At 42.5% G+C, this 16,292-nt stretch overlaps 2 protein-coding genes and 1 pseudogene across 3 annotated transcripts; all 3 read right to left on the bottom strand.

Annotated features, from left to right (window-relative positions):
- Positions 1 to 9,511: 9,511 nt before the first annotated feature.
- Positions 9,512 to 11,292, bottom strand: LOC129814219 (serotransferrin-1-like). Of its 2 annotated transcripts, none has more exons than XM_055867190.1 (4): positions 11,209 to 11,292; positions 10,284 to 10,367; positions 10,154 to 10,174; positions 9,512 to 10,008 (listed from the first exon to the last, which is right to left on the bottom strand). In XM_055867190.1, exons 1-4 carry the CDS (start codon positions 11,267 to 11,269, stop codon positions 9,758 to 9,760), a joined length of 417 nt encoding a protein of 138 aa, XP_055723165.1. In that variant the 5' UTR covers positions 11,270 to 11,292; the 3' UTR covers positions 9,512 to 9,757. The 2 variants fall into 2 exon arrangements, with proteins under 2 accessions (XP_055723165.1, XP_055723166.1); XM_055867191.1 differs by having other exon boundaries at positions 10,284 to 10,361; positions 11,209 to 11,290.
- Positions 11,293 to 11,952: 660 nt separating this feature from the next.
- LOC129813508 (serotransferrin-like) lies at positions 11,953 to 15,337 on the bottom strand (annotated as a pseudogene).
- LOC129814220 (serotransferrin-1-like) lies at positions 15,110 to 15,935 on the bottom strand. Its single transcript, XM_055867192.1, has 2 exons — positions 15,749 to 15,935; positions 15,110 to 15,435 (listed from the first exon to the last, which is right to left on the bottom strand). The coding sequence occupies exons 1-2, from the start codon at positions 15,909 to 15,911 to the stop codon at positions 15,350 to 15,352; spliced, it is 249 nt and encodes an 82-aa protein (XP_055723167.1). The 5' UTR covers positions 15,912 to 15,935; the 3' UTR covers positions 15,110 to 15,349.
- Positions 15,936 to 16,292: the final 357 nt, after the last annotated feature.

Here is a 16,292-nt window from a genome sequence, read left to right on the forward strand (position 1 = left end):
CAATAAAAATCTAAAATATATATTCACTTCTCTGCATCCGTTCTTGGGGATTAGGCTCATGCTGGCCTGAGCTGGTACATTCACTCACGCTCAATTGAACTAACTGGTTAGTTAGTATCAGAGAATGTATTGTTTCAGGTCAAAGTTCACTTGTCAGTAGCCTCTATTTGATTGTAACAGATTTTCCCAATTTTTTAGATACGTGCTGGTTAGTGGTTACAATGTTTGAGATTCTCTATATTTTCTGTATACTTTTACTTTTAAGCATGGGACTACTGAGAAATTTAAGAGGTTTCGCAAATTCCCATTACTTATTGCTACAGTGTTGCCATTAATTCAAGCATGAAAAGAAGTAGTGTCAAACTGTTATCACATGGTCGAAAGAGGCGATCCCACATTAGGAAGACGTGTCATATGGCTAGCTAACTACTAGCTAGCAAGTAGCCGGTGTTAGCCATGTTATCCCATCTGTGGCTCGCCCATTCTTTGGTAAACACATTTTAGGCACTAAATAAAAATAAAGACCCTGAAATAACCCTATGATAACACGATCGGTTTGTGGTTTGATTCGGTACAACTAACATTACTGATGGGTCAAATTGCAAGGAAGGCCTTCTAGCATGCAAATACCGCCGGGGTCCAATGATAGTGGATGTCAAACACACTCCACTAGCTAACGCGCGCTTGCTAGCTAGCTAGCTAGCTAGCCTGTGTGGTAGTTTACGTGTCTCTCATAGTAATATCGAGTGACTGATAAATTCTGCATTGACATGTCGACACAACATTTGTGCATCACAATATTAAAGATATTACTTTCTTGGTATCCAATTGAAATAGTTGATACACTTTCGTATGTTAATTGGTATGCTAGTCTTGCGATCAGAATGAATTCATTGTAGGCCCAACCAAGCCGCACACATAGAAAAACCAGCATGACAATTGCCTTACCTAGATTTAGCTATGTTGACAGGTCGGATTAACCAACGTTACATATTTTAAAACAGTGTGACTTAAAAAACTCATGTGTAAATTGCCAGATCTGCATTGAAGTAAAACACAACCTAACGAAATGGTGATGATGATTAGTCAATTTGTTTCGAGGGGAACTGTCATATTGAACGTTTAAAAGAGGGAAGATTAGAAAGCTAAAAAGAGGTGGCATTAACATTCCAGGCTAGCGTTAGTTCGCTAACTAATTTACCAATACGTTCACCCACTTCAAAACACCGACATGAACTGGCATTAGTTTAAACTCAAAAGGTTAGCTATCAAGCTCGTTTTGACTAGCAGACAGCGAAAGCCAATATTCCATTTTAGCTAACTAGCGGTTTTACATGTAGCTAGCTAACATGAGCTACTCTTCTAAACTAGCTAGCTAAGCTAACCTTGTAAATGGACTGACAGAGCAGGGCCTTCATCCAATTGTCTTTCAAAGATCGATAGCAGGTAGCGAACACTGGATTCTTACCGGTTATGAATTGTGTCTGTGAGGGATATGAGCGAAGACTGGAATCAACAGTGGAAAATATATATTACACCCGATCGTCCGTTACTTAAAAATTGTAGTGTAGTTTCTTGTCCTCTCCTCCAAATGGAAAGTGGTGCCCTTATTGGGGTGAGTGCTATTGCTGTCACTTGTTCTTTAAATCCATGGAGCGTGCTAAAGTGAGTAGAGCATAAAATGTATTAATATAGCACTTGAAGATTATTATTGACAACTCCAATGCCTCCGGAAAAAGCCTCTGGACCGGAGGTCCATGATCAAGGCGCCGATGGTGACGGATTGCCGGTAAAATACACAATCTACTGGGGTTTCGTTCGGTTTACAGCGAGGCCATGTTCCGATGCATTCTCGTCCGCTGGAGCCGGCCGGACGGTGCGCCTGGTAAGTCGCATGGGTACTTCCGGGAAAATCGTTAGTTGATGACGCATCCTCCGTCATGTGACAGTGGACACGAACGTTAGCGTTTTGCACTTCTGTACACAAACTTCATTTGCGTGTTGTATAAATCATTTTAAATAGCTTTTATTGCATAGTGTTGTATTCATGTTGTATTCTTGAGAAATTACATATTCTCAAGAGTAGACATTTGTTTGTAATTGATCAAGGCCAATAACTTCACATGTCTGTGCTAGGCCTACACATATAAGAAATATGTAATTTAGTCAATAAGTTATTAATTGATATAATACAGTAGTTTTTCAATGAAGAGGTGGCACAATGCAGAAGTAAATAGTGATAAGAATGAGTCAATCAGTGGTGGTTGATGTATATCCTTCAATCTTTCTCAGGGGTCACACAAACCCCACATGATTGTGGATTCATTCCCCTCTTCAAACTTCAACTGTGGATTTCCAACTGCAGTATTGATAAAATAAAGGTCATTTAACTTGACTGTACCCACTTAGCCTCTGGAGAACAAAATAAGTGGCACTTGTCTAGTTGCTTTGGACCTGAAGATTCTAAAATGATTTCCTCTCATACTGTGCTCCAACTGTGCACACTGAATGGCTCAGTGGATTGGAGCATGGTGCTTCAAACACATGAGAAACACCAGAAGCTGTATGTATCAAAGTGTCTCAGAATAGGAGCACTGATCTAGGATCAGGTATCCCCTGTCCATGTAATCTTATTAATTGTGGATGATTCTAAAAGGCATTCCTTCGTTGACAGGCTTGATACATATGGCCCCAGAGTACACACAACAGTTCTTGAGACACCCATACAGGTTTGGTTCTTCAGTCATAATCACTTTCATCCTCTTCAGAGGAACTTGTTCAACGTTCAGAGATGAGTCAGATTGGTATTATTTATTTTGACAGGGAAGACATATTGAGACCTAGGTCTCTTTTCCAAATGCGCCCTGTATAATACAATATAAAATACACATTAAACACAAAATAAATAATTACAAATATTAGAATACAAAAACACAGTCATGTTAAGCACAAATAAAACATCACAAATTACCCAGAAAAACAGTTACATTTCTTCCACAAATAAATCCCCAATCAATACTTAAAATTGCCCAAATGGCACCAGAACACCAAGAAGAAATGTATTTAGAATTTTGTTCCAGCAATACCGTGCATTAAAACTAAAAGCAGAGTTACCTAGCTCAGTGGAGACCCTAGGAACCTCAAGAGTTAACCAATCCTGTGAACGGGTTAGGCATGTCCGGTGTCTACACTTCCACAGCAAAGTTAGATAAGACGGAAGGTTATGAAGTAGGGCCGTGAAAAAAAAGGGAGTAATGTAGAGATCTACAGGTCTTTAGTAAAGTCCAGCCAAGCTTTTGATACAGGATACAGTGATGAGTATCAAAACTGTAACCTGTAACAAAACCAAGAGCATTATGGTAGAGAGCAACCAAAGGTTTAAGAGTAGTAGCAGCTGCACTTTGATAAATTATATCACCATAATAAAGAACAGATAAAAAGGTTGACTGAATATTCTACTTCCTACTGCTTAGAGAAAGGCACTATCTGTTTCTGTAGAAAAAGCCAACTTTAAATCTTACCTTCTTAACCAGCTCATTGATATATTTTTTAAACGTCAAATCCATATCAATCCAAATGCTGAAGTCTTTATATGTGGGAACACGTTAGATTGGAGAACCATCTAATGAGTGAACATGTAATTCATCGGAAAAATTCTTACAAGAGTTTAAAAACAACATGTCTTTCGTTTAGCCTGTATTAAGCACACGTTTTAAATCAGCAAGCTATTCCTGCACGGCTATAAAATCTGACTGTAGTTCTGACACAGCCAGATCAACAGTCAGGGCAATAGCATGCATAATAGTATCATCCAAATATAGATTACTTTTGTATGTACAGATTGACCAATGGTGTTTATATAAATAGTGAAGAGAGCAGGTCCCAAAATTGACCCCTGTGGTACACCTTTATGTACTTCAAGAAATTCAGACTTAACCCCATCCATCATGATGGCCTGAGTTCTGTCATTAAGATAATCATGAAACGATGAACAGGTGTCAGAGCTTAGGCCTATCAGGGACAACTTAATCAATAAAATAGCATCATCAACAGTATCAAAAGCTTTTGACAGGTCCACAAACAGAGCAGCACATTTCATTTTAGTGTCTAAAGCACTGACAAGATCATTAACAACTAAAGTGGTTGATGAAATAGTGGTATGCCCAGGCCTAAACCCTGATTGATTCAACAACAACAAAAATAAGAGCAAATTTGTACATTTACCAAGGATTCGAGAATCCTAGCTAAACAATGAAGCCTTGAAATGGGACTATAGTTATTAAGATCTCTACTATCCCCGTCCTTAAGGAGTGTCAGCACAAGATGATTTCCATACTTTTGGAATATTTCCTGATAACAATGTTCAATAAAAAAATGTGGGTTATTGAGCCATCAATGATGGGCGCGGAACACTTAAGCAGACCAGGATCCAATGTGTTGGCCCCTTGTTGTCTATTGCTAGCCAAGCATACAGGACTTATTTTTCTGTAAATAGTCTTAAAGAAAAGATTTGACTATAATTTCTCTGATCATTCATCAAGTCCAGAACGTCCTCAGAGATCCAAGTTTCAGTCGATACCAGAATATCCGGATTCATCTGCATAGCCCAGATCATGATGTAATCCAGTTTAGGAAGTAAGCTCCTAACGTGCAAATGCATCAACCCAAGATCTTTATGATTTTTAAAGTCACATGGAAACTCCAACTCAAACGAGTTACGTTCATTCAATAGGCGGTTGCAGGCCCTGTCTGATGGTTGATATTGATATAGTTGGTATGGCTATAAGATTGCATAGAACTGCACCATTTGGTCTCTCTATTAGTAATAAAGGAAAGAGAAGAAAATGTAATTACTTTTCCAAGGTTAGCACCATAGGGCCTGAGGCCGCAGCCAATGCCAATATGAGGAACTCTGAGTAACCAATTATGGAATGCTATACATTTACTTGCATGGGCTTTGGTTGCTATCGTGCAACAGCCCAATCCATCTACGTGATTTGAAAACCGAGGGTTTTTTGGAATTCACAACCTCTCCCTCAACATTAGTAAGAGCAAGGAGCTGATCGTGGACTACAGGAAACAGGGGGAGAGCACGCCCCCATCCACAGGTCAAAAGCTGTCCAAATCAAAAAATACTTAAATTGGTCCAAACACAGGCGCACAGTCGTGAAGAAGACACAACAGTGCCTTTTCCCCCCTCAGAAGGTTGAAAATGTTTGGCATTGGCCCTCAAATCCTCAAAACGTTCTACAGCTGTACCATTGAGAACATTTAGACTGTCTGCATCACTGCCTGGTATGGCAATAGCACCGCTCTCGATCGCATGGCGCTACAGATGGTGGTGTGGACAGCCCAGTACATCACTGGGGCCGAGCTCCCTGCCATCCAGGACATTTATATCAGGCGGTGTGGTAGGATAGCCCAAAAAATCGTTAAAGACTCCAGCCACCCAAGCCATAGACTATTCTCTCTGCTTCTGCACGGCAAGCGGTACCGGTACATCAAGCCTGGCACCAACAGACTCTTGAACAGTTTCTATCCCCAAGCAATAAGACTGATAAATAGCTAGCAATAAGACTGATAAATAGCTAAAAAAAATAGCTACATGGACTGAGGTAATCTTGTATCTTTATTGATTTTGCACTGTGTCTATGCACACTCATAGGGCCCTACACACTCATACACACAACCTCACACCATCATCTGCTCACTCACACGTTATATGCACATACATGTATACTGACTCTATACACACCCACTCATACACAAGCTGCTGGTACTCTGTTTATCTTATATCCGGTTGCCTAGTCACCTTACCCCTATACATCTCTATCTCTGTCACTCCAGTATCCCTGCACACTATAAATATGATATTGGAACTGCCCCTGTATATAATATGCTTACTTACTGTGTTCTTCATATTTCTTCTTATTTCTCATGTTTTTTTCCCTAGTTTTACATTGTTATTGATTATGGAATTGTTGGGTTTTGAGTTCGCAAGAAAGGTATTTCACTGTACTTGTGCATATGTGCATATGCATATTAAAACTTGAAACTTGAACTAAAAGCACTGTGATATCCCTCACTGTAGCCCCCGGGTTGCACAGGGTATTTGCTCCAGGGACCAAGATGTGCCTCACCATGGAACTACCAATGGTGATGGCTGGAGGAAGGTGAGTGGCTGTGGACGTCTGGCCTTTTCTGAGCCTCCTTGAGGACCAACAGGAGATGGAGGACAGAGGACCCATTGCTGCCAATCTGATTGCTGCCAATCTGGAAAAAGACAGTTTCCCCTTATGGTGTCACGGATCCTTGTACTGTTGCTCATTCCATTCACCATCTCCGGAGGTCTACTTCACCGGCTTTCTAGGCGTCACTGAGCTGGATTCATTACCACTACCCCCGGGCTGTCTTGTCTCATTACACACACCTGATTCCAATTCTCCCCTGATTAGTATGTTATGTATGTACCCTCTTTTCCCCATTGTCCTTGTCGGTTATTGTTCCTATGTCCGTTGGTCTTGTGAGTACCTGTGCTTTGTTTCGGCTTGCGTGTATTGTGTACTCGTTATTACGGGTCTCGTCCCGTGTAATTAGAGGTTTAAACCTTGCTTTTTTGGGGGTTACATTCCTGTGTATTATATATACACTGTATGTGTTTGTTTTGGGATTCGTCCCCATGCCTTTTCCATGGCATGTTGTATTTTTGGGTGGAGTAATAAAAAATAAAAAACTATTGAATATTCCTGCGCCTGTCTCCGATCATTATACAACGTGACATTATGGTGGAAATTGGTAGACAGCATTTTCTTTTTCTGTTAAAATCCACGCAAATAAAATATGTTGGTGAGTAATCAGACAAAAGTCAATCAATGCACAGTGTGATAGTTATATTGAATCACACAGTTTGTAGGCTCACCACAGTTATAGGCAGCAAGGCAGAACAAAACCACAGACTAGAATCCAGCCAGCACTAGGACACAAACTCAACCAAGGCACAAAACTCACCAGCATAACAGCAAGGAGGGGGCGGTGACATACTCAATGCGATGAAATGCAGGGGCCCATCAAAACAGCAACGCAGCAGAGGCTGTATAACCAGTATGATAGCCAGGAGAGAAGAACCTTAGAGGGGATGTAGTTTCCAGTACAGGTCAGTGGAAAGTTGGATGGGTGTCAAGTGTTACAATGGGTCGCGGGAGATTCCAAAAGAGTAAATTCAAGTGAGGTTGGCAGTAGTTGAAAAACATCCAAGGCACAATGACTCAGCATGCAATATTGTCCAATGTGTTCACAGCCAGATGAAACCAAGGTAAAAATTATTACGACATTAATGCAGAAGCGTCCCTAGTCATATCTTTAAATGTGCGTTTTGTTGAGTTTATTTGGTCACATGTGTATAAAATTAAATAAATCATGGCAATAGACTAAATTAACATTACTATTGAGAAACCATAGCTGGCTACCGTATCTGACAAACAAAATCTATTACTTGATAAATATACAGTACCAGTCAAAAGTTGACACCTACTTATTTTATTTATTTTGACTATTGTGGAATAATAGTGAAGACAACTATGAAATCATGCAGTGACCAAAAACATGTTAAACAAACCAAAATATATTTGAGATTCAAAGCAGTCACTGTCACTTCCCTCCAGCGTTTGAAGTCGCTGGTTTACTAACCACCGGTCCTGGGAACAATCATTCTGCGCACCTGTCGTTCATCATTCTGCGCACCTGTCGTTCATCATTCTACGCACGTGTCGTTCATCATTCTGCGCACTTGTCGTTCATCATTCTGGCACCTGTCGTTCATCATTCTGCGCACCTGTCGTTCATCATTCCGCGCAACTGCGCTTCATCATTAAGCACACCTGGTCTCCATTACCTTCCCTTTATCTTACACTCCCTTAGGTTTCTTCCCCCAGGCAGTCATTTTTCTGTTGTTCATGTCTAGACTATACTCCTACGTTGTATTTGTCCATGGTATTTGTTATATTAAACGTATCACCTGCTTCTTGACCCCCAGTGTCTACGTTACAGCCACCCTTTGCCTTGATGACAGCTTTGCACACTCTTGGCATTCTCTCACCCAGCTTCATGAGGTAGTCCTGGACCTGGAAACCATTTCAATTAACAGGTGTGCCTGTTAAAAGTTAATTTGTATAATTTCTTTCCTCATTGCGTTTGAGCCAATCAGTTGTGTTGTGACAAGGTAGGGATGGTATACAGAAAATGGCTCTATTTGGTAAGAACAGCTCAAATAAGCAAAGAGAAACGACAGTCCATCATTACTTCAAGACATGAAGGTCATTTAATGTGGAAAATTTCAGGAACTTTGAAAGTTTTTTCAAATGCAGTCTAAAAAAAAAACAAGCACTATGATGAAACTGGCTCTCATGAGGACCGCCACAGGAAATTAAGACCTAGAGTTACCTCTGCTGCAGAGGATAAGTTCATTAGAGTTACCGGCCTCAGAAATTGCAGCCCAAATAAATGCTTCAGATTTCAAGTAACAGACACATCTCAACATCAACTGTTCAGAGGAGACTGTGTGAATCAGGCCTTCATGGTCAAATTGCTGCAAAGAAACCACTACTAAAGGACACCAATAATAAGAGACTTGCTTAGGCCAAGAAACATGAGCAATGGACATTAGACCGGTGGAAATCTGTCCTTTGGTCTGATGAGTCCAAATTTGAGATTTTTGGTTCCAACCGCCGTATCTTTGTGAGACGAGTAGGTGAACGGATGATCTCCGCATGTGTGGTTCCCACCGTGAAGCATGAAGTTGGTGGTGACACTGTCAGTGATTTATTTAGAATTCAAGGCACACTTAACCAGCATGCCTACCACAGCATTCTGCAGCGATACGCCATCCCAACTGGTTTGCGCTTAGTTGGACTATCATTTGTTTATCAACAGAACAATGACCCAACACACCTCCAGGCTGTGTAAGGGCTATTTGGCCAAGAAGGAGAGTGATGGAGTGCTGCATCAGATGACCTGGCCTCCACAATCACCCGACCTCAACCCAATTGAGATGGTTTGGGATGGGTTGGACCGCAGAGTAAAGGAAAAGCAGCCAACAAGTGCTTAGCATAAGTGGAAACTCTTTCAAACTGTTGGAAAATAATTCTTCATGAAGCTGGTTGAGAAAATGCCAAGAGTGTGCAAAGCTTTCATCAAGGCAAAGGGTGGCTGCTTTGAAGAATCTAAAATATGAATATGCTATTATGCTACAATGTAGAAAATAGTAAAGATAAAGAAAAACTCTTGAAGGAGTAGGTGTGTCCAGACTTTTGACTGGTACTGTATATCATAAAACCAACTAAACTGAACAATAAAAAGGTACCCATAGTCTCATGAGAAGGCTATTCACTAGTCTTATGGTGAGAAGACTAGAGCGAGGGCGAGTAACAGTACCATGGAAAGCCCTGCTGACAGCTGTCTGTAGGCCATTATTGAAGTGTCTACGTGGTCTGCAGCCACTACAAATAGCACAAGGTGTTATTGAGCGCGTGATATTTTATATGTATAGCAAGTAACAACGAGAATCATTGAAGATGCACAGAGATAGTAATAAGGGAGATGACTGAGTGCATTTGGGAATAGTACTAAGTGAATGTGGATGTGAGAGCTGTGTGAGTGTGGAAAGGACGTGTTAAGCTGATTTGAAATGTGGATAATAAGAGGATTTAGATAAGAGATATTATTACTATTAACTACTGAGTGAATGAGAGCTGTCAGGGGACTATCTCCGGTGTGAAAGAGGTGCGTGTCTGAATGAATACCCCAACCAGTTCTGTGTGAGCTGAGTTTTCAGATCTATAACGTTATCTAGGGGTTCTGTCCACCACCGCCCATCGATATACAGGTAGTGAGCACTGACAGGAGAAGCCGTTGAACATTTTGAGAAGGTAACAGTTGAGCTGGGTAAGGGATGTAACAAAACACATCCAGAGTCCTTCTTCAGTACCGCCACCACATTGTACGATGACACCTCTGAGGGGACACACAGACACAAAGGGAAGAGGTTTAAGACAGCAGTACTAAAATGGTATATTAATACTTTATACTATGTTACCTTAGCGATACTGTAGCATGGTGGATGTTTTGTGAGGGAGTAGATTTAAACAAGTGTACTTACCACCAGGGAAGCTGCACAGACCTGTGGGGAGACAAAGAGGAATGCTGCACGTAAACAGTGGAGGCAGAGCAGAGGAGGAGATAGAAAGGGAGAAGAAAATCTAGGAAAGTATTGTTTGTGTGTGTGATACCTGCGTCATACTGTTCCACCTTGGCAGAGACCAGACCACATTTTCCAGCAGTGAACATCTCCCCACTATCCATCGCAGCTGCCTCTTACGTTGTGGGGAGGAGAGAAACAACATAAATAGACGAAGGAAGGAAGGAAGGGAAGAAAGAAACAAACAAACATAAGTGATCGATTCAGAGGGGTTCCAATCTATGTGGTAGCGTGGGGTGGAAGAGTAAGAGGAAGAGTCTGCTTTTTAAGTTGTAAAAATGTAATATTTAACGTTCAAAGCACTTGGCCGGGTCAAGAAAGGGGAAATAAAATCCTAGCTAGGTTCAGAGCACTTCACTTTGAAACCAAAGATACTTTCGATAATCAACAAATTGAATAGTCTCTTTTGTGGCTAAGCTGGGTTTTGGCTTGCAGCTTCAGGAGTCACTCACTCACGTTCTTCATCTTTTACTCCGTTCTTGTTTTTGTCTCTCAATGTCCTCTTCTGTTCTTTTCTGGTTTCTTCGTTCTATATTACTCTATTTCTTTGTCCATTCGTTCCTCCCATTGCTGTCTTCATTGTTCTCTTTCTCCCCCCATGCGTACTAGCTCCCGTTTGTCACGTTCCTGACCTTATTTCCTTTGTTTAGTCTTTGTTTAGTTGGTCAGGGCGTGAGCTGGGTGGGTATATTCCATGTTATGTGTTTTCATTGGTTTAGGGTTGTCTAACTAGCCTGATATGGTTCTCAATCAGAGGCAGGTGTTTTACGTTGTCTCTGATTGGGAACCATATTTAGGTAGGCTGTTCTCACTGTTTGTTTGTGGGTGATTGTTCCTGTTCGTTGCGTTCTTTGTTTTCTAGATTCACATGTTCAGGACTGTAGCGTCGTTGGTTTGGTTTTGTTTATTGTTTTTGTTCGTATTGAATCAGTGTTCGAATAAATATGGATACATACCACGCTGCAATTTGGTCCTCCTCTCTTCCACGTAACGACGAGCGTTACACCGTTCCTTCATCTGCACCGGTAATAAGGGGTGCTCCCGCCCCTCTGACTCCCATTGACCCCTACTCCTCTGGATGGGTCACACAAACAAAATGAGAGTAAGGAAATTATCGAAAGTAAACTATAAAGTACACATCATGCCTGATTTTTACACCTCTTTCTCCTGTCCCACCCTCTTTTCTCCCATAGAGCCTTACCATGGCTCAGAACAGGGCAGCACGACTGACCCTTGGATGTACACAGAGAGCTAATATTAATAATATGCATGTCAATCGCTCCTGGCTGAAAGTGGAGGAGAGATTGCCTTCATCACTACTTTTATTTATGAGAGGTATTAACAAGTTGAATGCACCGAGCTGTCTGTCTAATCTACTGGCACACAGCTCAGACACCCATGCATAACCCACAAGACATGCCACAAGAGGTCTCTTCACCGTCCCCAAGTCAAGAACAGACTATGGGAAGCGCACAGTACCACATAGAGCCATGACTACATGGAACTCTATTCCACATCAAGTAACTGATGCAAGCAGTAAAATTTGATTTTAAAAAAGTTAAAAAAAACACCTTATGGAACAGTGGGGACTGTGAAGCAACACAAACATAGACACAGACACATGCATACACACACACACACACACACACACACAAACATACGCACTATACACACACATACACATGGATTTTGAACTGTAGTTATATGGTGGAGTAGGGGCCTGAGGGCACAGTGTGTTGTAAATCTGTGAATGTATTGTACTATTTTAAACATTTTATAAACTGCCTTAATTTTGCTGGACACCAGGAAGAGTAGCTGCTGCCTTGGCAACAGCTAATGGGGATCCATAACAAATACAAATACACATGATCTTCCTGATGCATTCCTCTAATGTGGGTGCGCTCTGGCACTCAATCACGGCTCCTCTCTCTCGATGCTGTTGATGCTCCAGGTGCCACACTTGGCTGTCTCGACATGGCACACCACTTGATGGGCCTGGAGTTAGCGCCTGTTGTCTGCTCTGAGAAGCAACGGTTGGGGAGGTAGCAATGAGCTAACGGTCAAGAGAGAGAATTTGTGTGTAAGTATGCATGCACATTAAAGTGTATATGTGTGCACACACGTTTGCATGCATGTGTGTGTGTGTGTGTGTGGCCTCACTTTTGTGCAGGAACGGGATGGCGCTCATATACTCAGCTCCCAGGTAGAGGAAGGAGTTGGTGTTCATGGGCAGCTTCACCAGTTTCTGAGGGGAGTCCTTGAACGTCAGGTTCTTGGCTGCGTAGCCATCTGATGAGACAGGTTGAAGCCCTGCTGGGGACAAAATGAGTAAGCACCCTATCCAGGTCACATGCTGATTTCAAACATTTTTGTATGATTTTGTCAATGGCAGGTGCTTGGTGAGGGAAGAGCGACACAGTTACGTCATCAATGACCACACAAAGATACCTCATCAGTGACTGATCGGGGGTGAGTAGAGAAAGGCAGAGAGTACTGATAGAATGAGGAAGGACAGAGCAAAACAAGGATAGACTGAAAATGTTGGTTGAAAAACAGACATGTACTGTATATGAGATCTACAGGGTAGAAATGGATTGGTGGGTTATGGTTGTACATAAACTCAGCAAAAAAAGGAACATCCCTTTTTCAGGACCATGTCTTTCAAAGATAATTCATAAAAATCCAAATAACTTCACAGATCTTCATTGTAAAGGGTTTAAACACCGTTTCCCATGCTTGTTCAATGAACCATAAACAATTAATTAGCATGCACCTGTGGAACGGTCGTTAAGACACTAACAGCTTACAGACGGTATGCAATTAAGGTCACAGTTATGAAAACTTAGGACACTAAAGAGGCCTTTCTACTGACTCTGAAAAACATCAAAAGAAAGATGCCCAGAAAGATCCCTGCTCATCTGTGTGAATGTGCCTTAGGCATGCTGCAAGGTGGCATGAGGACTGCAGATGTGGCCAGGGCAATAAATTGCAATGTTCGTACTATGAGACGCCTAAGACAGCGCTACAGGGAGACAGGATGGACAGCTGATCGTCCTCGCAGTGGCAGACCACGTAACACCTGCACAGGATCGGTACATCCGAACATCACACCTGCGGGACAGGTACAGGATGGCAATAACTTCCCGAGTTACACCAGTAACGCACAATCCCTCCATCAGTGCTCAGACTGTCTGCAATAGGCTGAGAGAGGCTGGACTGAGGGCTTGTAGGCCTGTTGTAAGGCAGGTCCGCACCAGACATCACCAGCAACAACTTCGCCTATGTGAAAAAACAGACCTCCATCCTATGCTAGCTTGCTACCGATGGCCCGGGTAGCTGTCTGAATCACCGTGACCCCAACCAACTTCTACTCACTGGACCCTTATGATCACTCGACTAAGCATGCCACTCCTTAATGGCAATATGCCTTGTCCATTGCTGTTCTGGTTAGTGTTAATTGGCTTATTTCACTGTAGAGCCTCTAGCCCTGCTCACTATACCTTATCCAACCTTTCAGTTCCACCACCCACACATGCGATGACATCACCTGGTTTCAATGATGTTTCTAGAAATTGGATGCAGTCTATCACAGTGCCATCCGTTTTGTCACCAAAGCCCCATATACTACCCACCACTGCGACCTGTACGCTCTCGTTGGCTGGCCCTCGCTTCATACTCGTCGCCAAACCCACTGGCTCCAGGTCATCTACAAGACCCTGCTAGGTAAAGTCCCCCCTTATCTCAGCTCGCTGGTCACCATAGCAGCACCCACCTGTAGCACGCGCTCCAGCAGGTATATCTCTCTGGTCACCTCCAAAACCAATTCTTCCTTTGGCCGCCTCTCCTTCCAGTTCTCTGCAGCCAATGACTGGAACAAACTACAAAAATCTCTGAAACTGGAAACACTTATCTCCCTCACTAGCTATAAGGCACCAGCTGTCAGAGCAGCTCACAGATTACTGCACCTGTACATAGGCCATCTATAATTTAGCCCAAACAACTACCTCATCCCCTACTGTATTTATTTTGCTCCTTTGCACCCCATTATTTCTATTTCTACTTTGCACATTCTTCCACTGCAAATCTACCATTCCGGTGTTTTACTTGCTATATTGTATTTACTTCGCCACCATGGCCTTTTTTTGCCTTTACCTCCCTTATCTCACCTCATTTGCTCACATTGTATATAGACTTATTTTTCTACTGTATTATTATGTTTGTTTTACTCCATGTGTAACTCTGTGTTGTTGTATGTGTCGAACTGCTTTGCTTTATCTTGGCCAGGTCGCAATTGTAAACGAGAACTTGTTCTCAACTTGCTTACCTGGTTAAATAAAGGTGAAATATATATTTTTTAAATGGTCTGGGGTGGTGTGTCACAGCATAATCGGACTGAGTTTGTTGTCATTGCAGGCAATCTCAACGCTGTGCATTACAGGGAAGACAGCCTCTTCCCTCATGTGGTACCCTTCCTGCATGCTCATCCTGACATGACCCTCCAGCATGACAATGCCACCAGCCATACTACTCGTTCTGTGCGTGATTTCCTGCAAGACAAAAATGTCAGTGTTCTGCCATGGGCAGCGAAGAGCCCGGATCTCAATCCCAATTGAGCACGCCAGGGACCTGTTGGATCGGAGGGTGAGGGCTAGGGCCATTCCCCCCCAGAAATGTCTGGGAACTTGCAGGTGCCTTGGTGGAAGAGTGGGGTAACATCTCACAGCAAGAACTGGCAGATCTGGTGCAGTCCACTGCAGTACTTAATGCAGCTGGTGGCCACAGCAAATACTGACTGTTACTTTTGATTTTGACCCCCCCTTTGTTCAGGGACACATTATTCCATTTTTGTTAGTCACATGTCTGTGGAACTTGTTCAGTTTGCCTCAGTTGCCTCTTGTTATGTTCATACAAATATTTACACGTTAAGTTTGCTGAAAATAAATGCAGTTGAAAGGACATTTATTTTCTTGCTGAGTTCAGTAGGGCTTGGAGGTTCTAGATTTTCAGAATGCTACTCACTTGAAGGCCATAGTCATAGTAGGGTTCCTTGTGAGACCTTGAGCAGTCTCCCTTACACAGCTGCATGGGTGAGCCTGGCTACCCCCCTGCAAAGCTGGGACATGAACCCTTAGAACCCTTAGTGGCTCCTGGAGCGAAGCTGACCATGAAGCAGTCGCTCTCCGCTGGAAAACAAATAAACACATGAGAAACTGACTTAGCACATCAATTCATTTGCTGCATACAACAATCTGATTTATTCATATCTGACAGGCCATGAAAACTACAGCAACCAAACAAACGATGTATATAAATAGAGACAATATATAAAGCCCAATATGTATACAAAGAATCTGACCCACACAAACATAGAGAGGAAAAACCACACCATGCAATGATAGAGATACAGTATTAAGCACATCCGACACACATTCCTCACTCTTAGGGAGTCAACTACAGACCATCAAACACAACCAAGTTTCAGTCATTCAAACTCACCTCCTTCCACAGGTTTGTCCTCGATGCCAGCCCAGTTGATCTGGTCCATTGTCACAAGGGTGCCCATGGGAATGTTCCAGCCTGCAGATTTGCAGAGCCCCGTGTGGCAGGACTTCTTGCCCCAGAGGTTGTTGAACCCGAAGCCAGTGTCATTCTTGGCCATGGCCAAAACATAATAGCAGATGTCAGAGTCTAATGGGCAGGAGAGGAGACATCAATACAACAATCAGAAACCAGATTTAGCCAGAATCCATTTGATCTGATTCAAAGTACAGAATCATCAACTTTCTATTGGCCTATCTGCAACTGAAGTGCTAACGGCCACTGTATACCCAGTCTCTTCCATTCTTGAACTTGGACTTGAGATTCATACCCTCGCCGTAGTCCTCTGCAATGATTGCAGGTAGTAAGTGTTGAGGCCGGCTGTCACTGTATAGACGTCTCCTCCATCCCAAGTGATGGCATCGGCCTCACCTACCTGGCAGAGACAAAGAGAGAGATGCTGAGTGAGAAAGTGTGAAAGAACGCTAGATGTGCACCTCAC

This window comes from Salvelinus fontinalis, chromosome 17 (genome assembly GCF_029448725.1).
Source record: "Salvelinus fontinalis isolate EN_2023a chromosome 17, ASM2944872v1, whole genome shotgun sequence".
NCBI lineage: Eukaryota > Metazoa > Chordata > Actinopteri > Salmoniformes > Salmonidae > Salvelinus > Salvelinus fontinalis.

What these genes read in the sequence shown, in the direction of transcription:
- LOC129814219 (XM_055867190.1), bottom strand. Translation starts at nt 11,269, where the DNA reads ATGAAGGAACGGTGTAACGCTCGTCGTTACGTGGAAGAGAGGAGGACC. An exon ending in GAGGACCAAATTGCAGCGTG is followed by an intron (nt 10,368 to 11,208) that starts GTATGTATCCAT and finishes CCACAACGTAAG; the next exon opens with AGGCAGCTGCGATGGATAGT. An exon ending in TCTGTGCAGCTTCCCTGGTG is followed by an intron (nt 10,009 to 10,153) that starts GTAAGTACACTT and finishes GTGTCCCCTCAG; the next exon opens with AGGTGTCATCGTACAATGTG.
- LOC129814220 (XM_055867192.1), bottom strand. Translation starts at nt 15,911, where the DNA reads ATGGCCAAGAATGACACTGGCTTCGGGTTCAACAACCTCTGGGGCAAG. An exon ending in GGACAAACCTGTGGAAGGAG is followed by an intron (nt 15,436 to 15,748) that starts GTGAGTTTGAAT and finishes TTTGTTTTCCAG; the next exon opens with CGGAGAGCGACTGCTTCATG.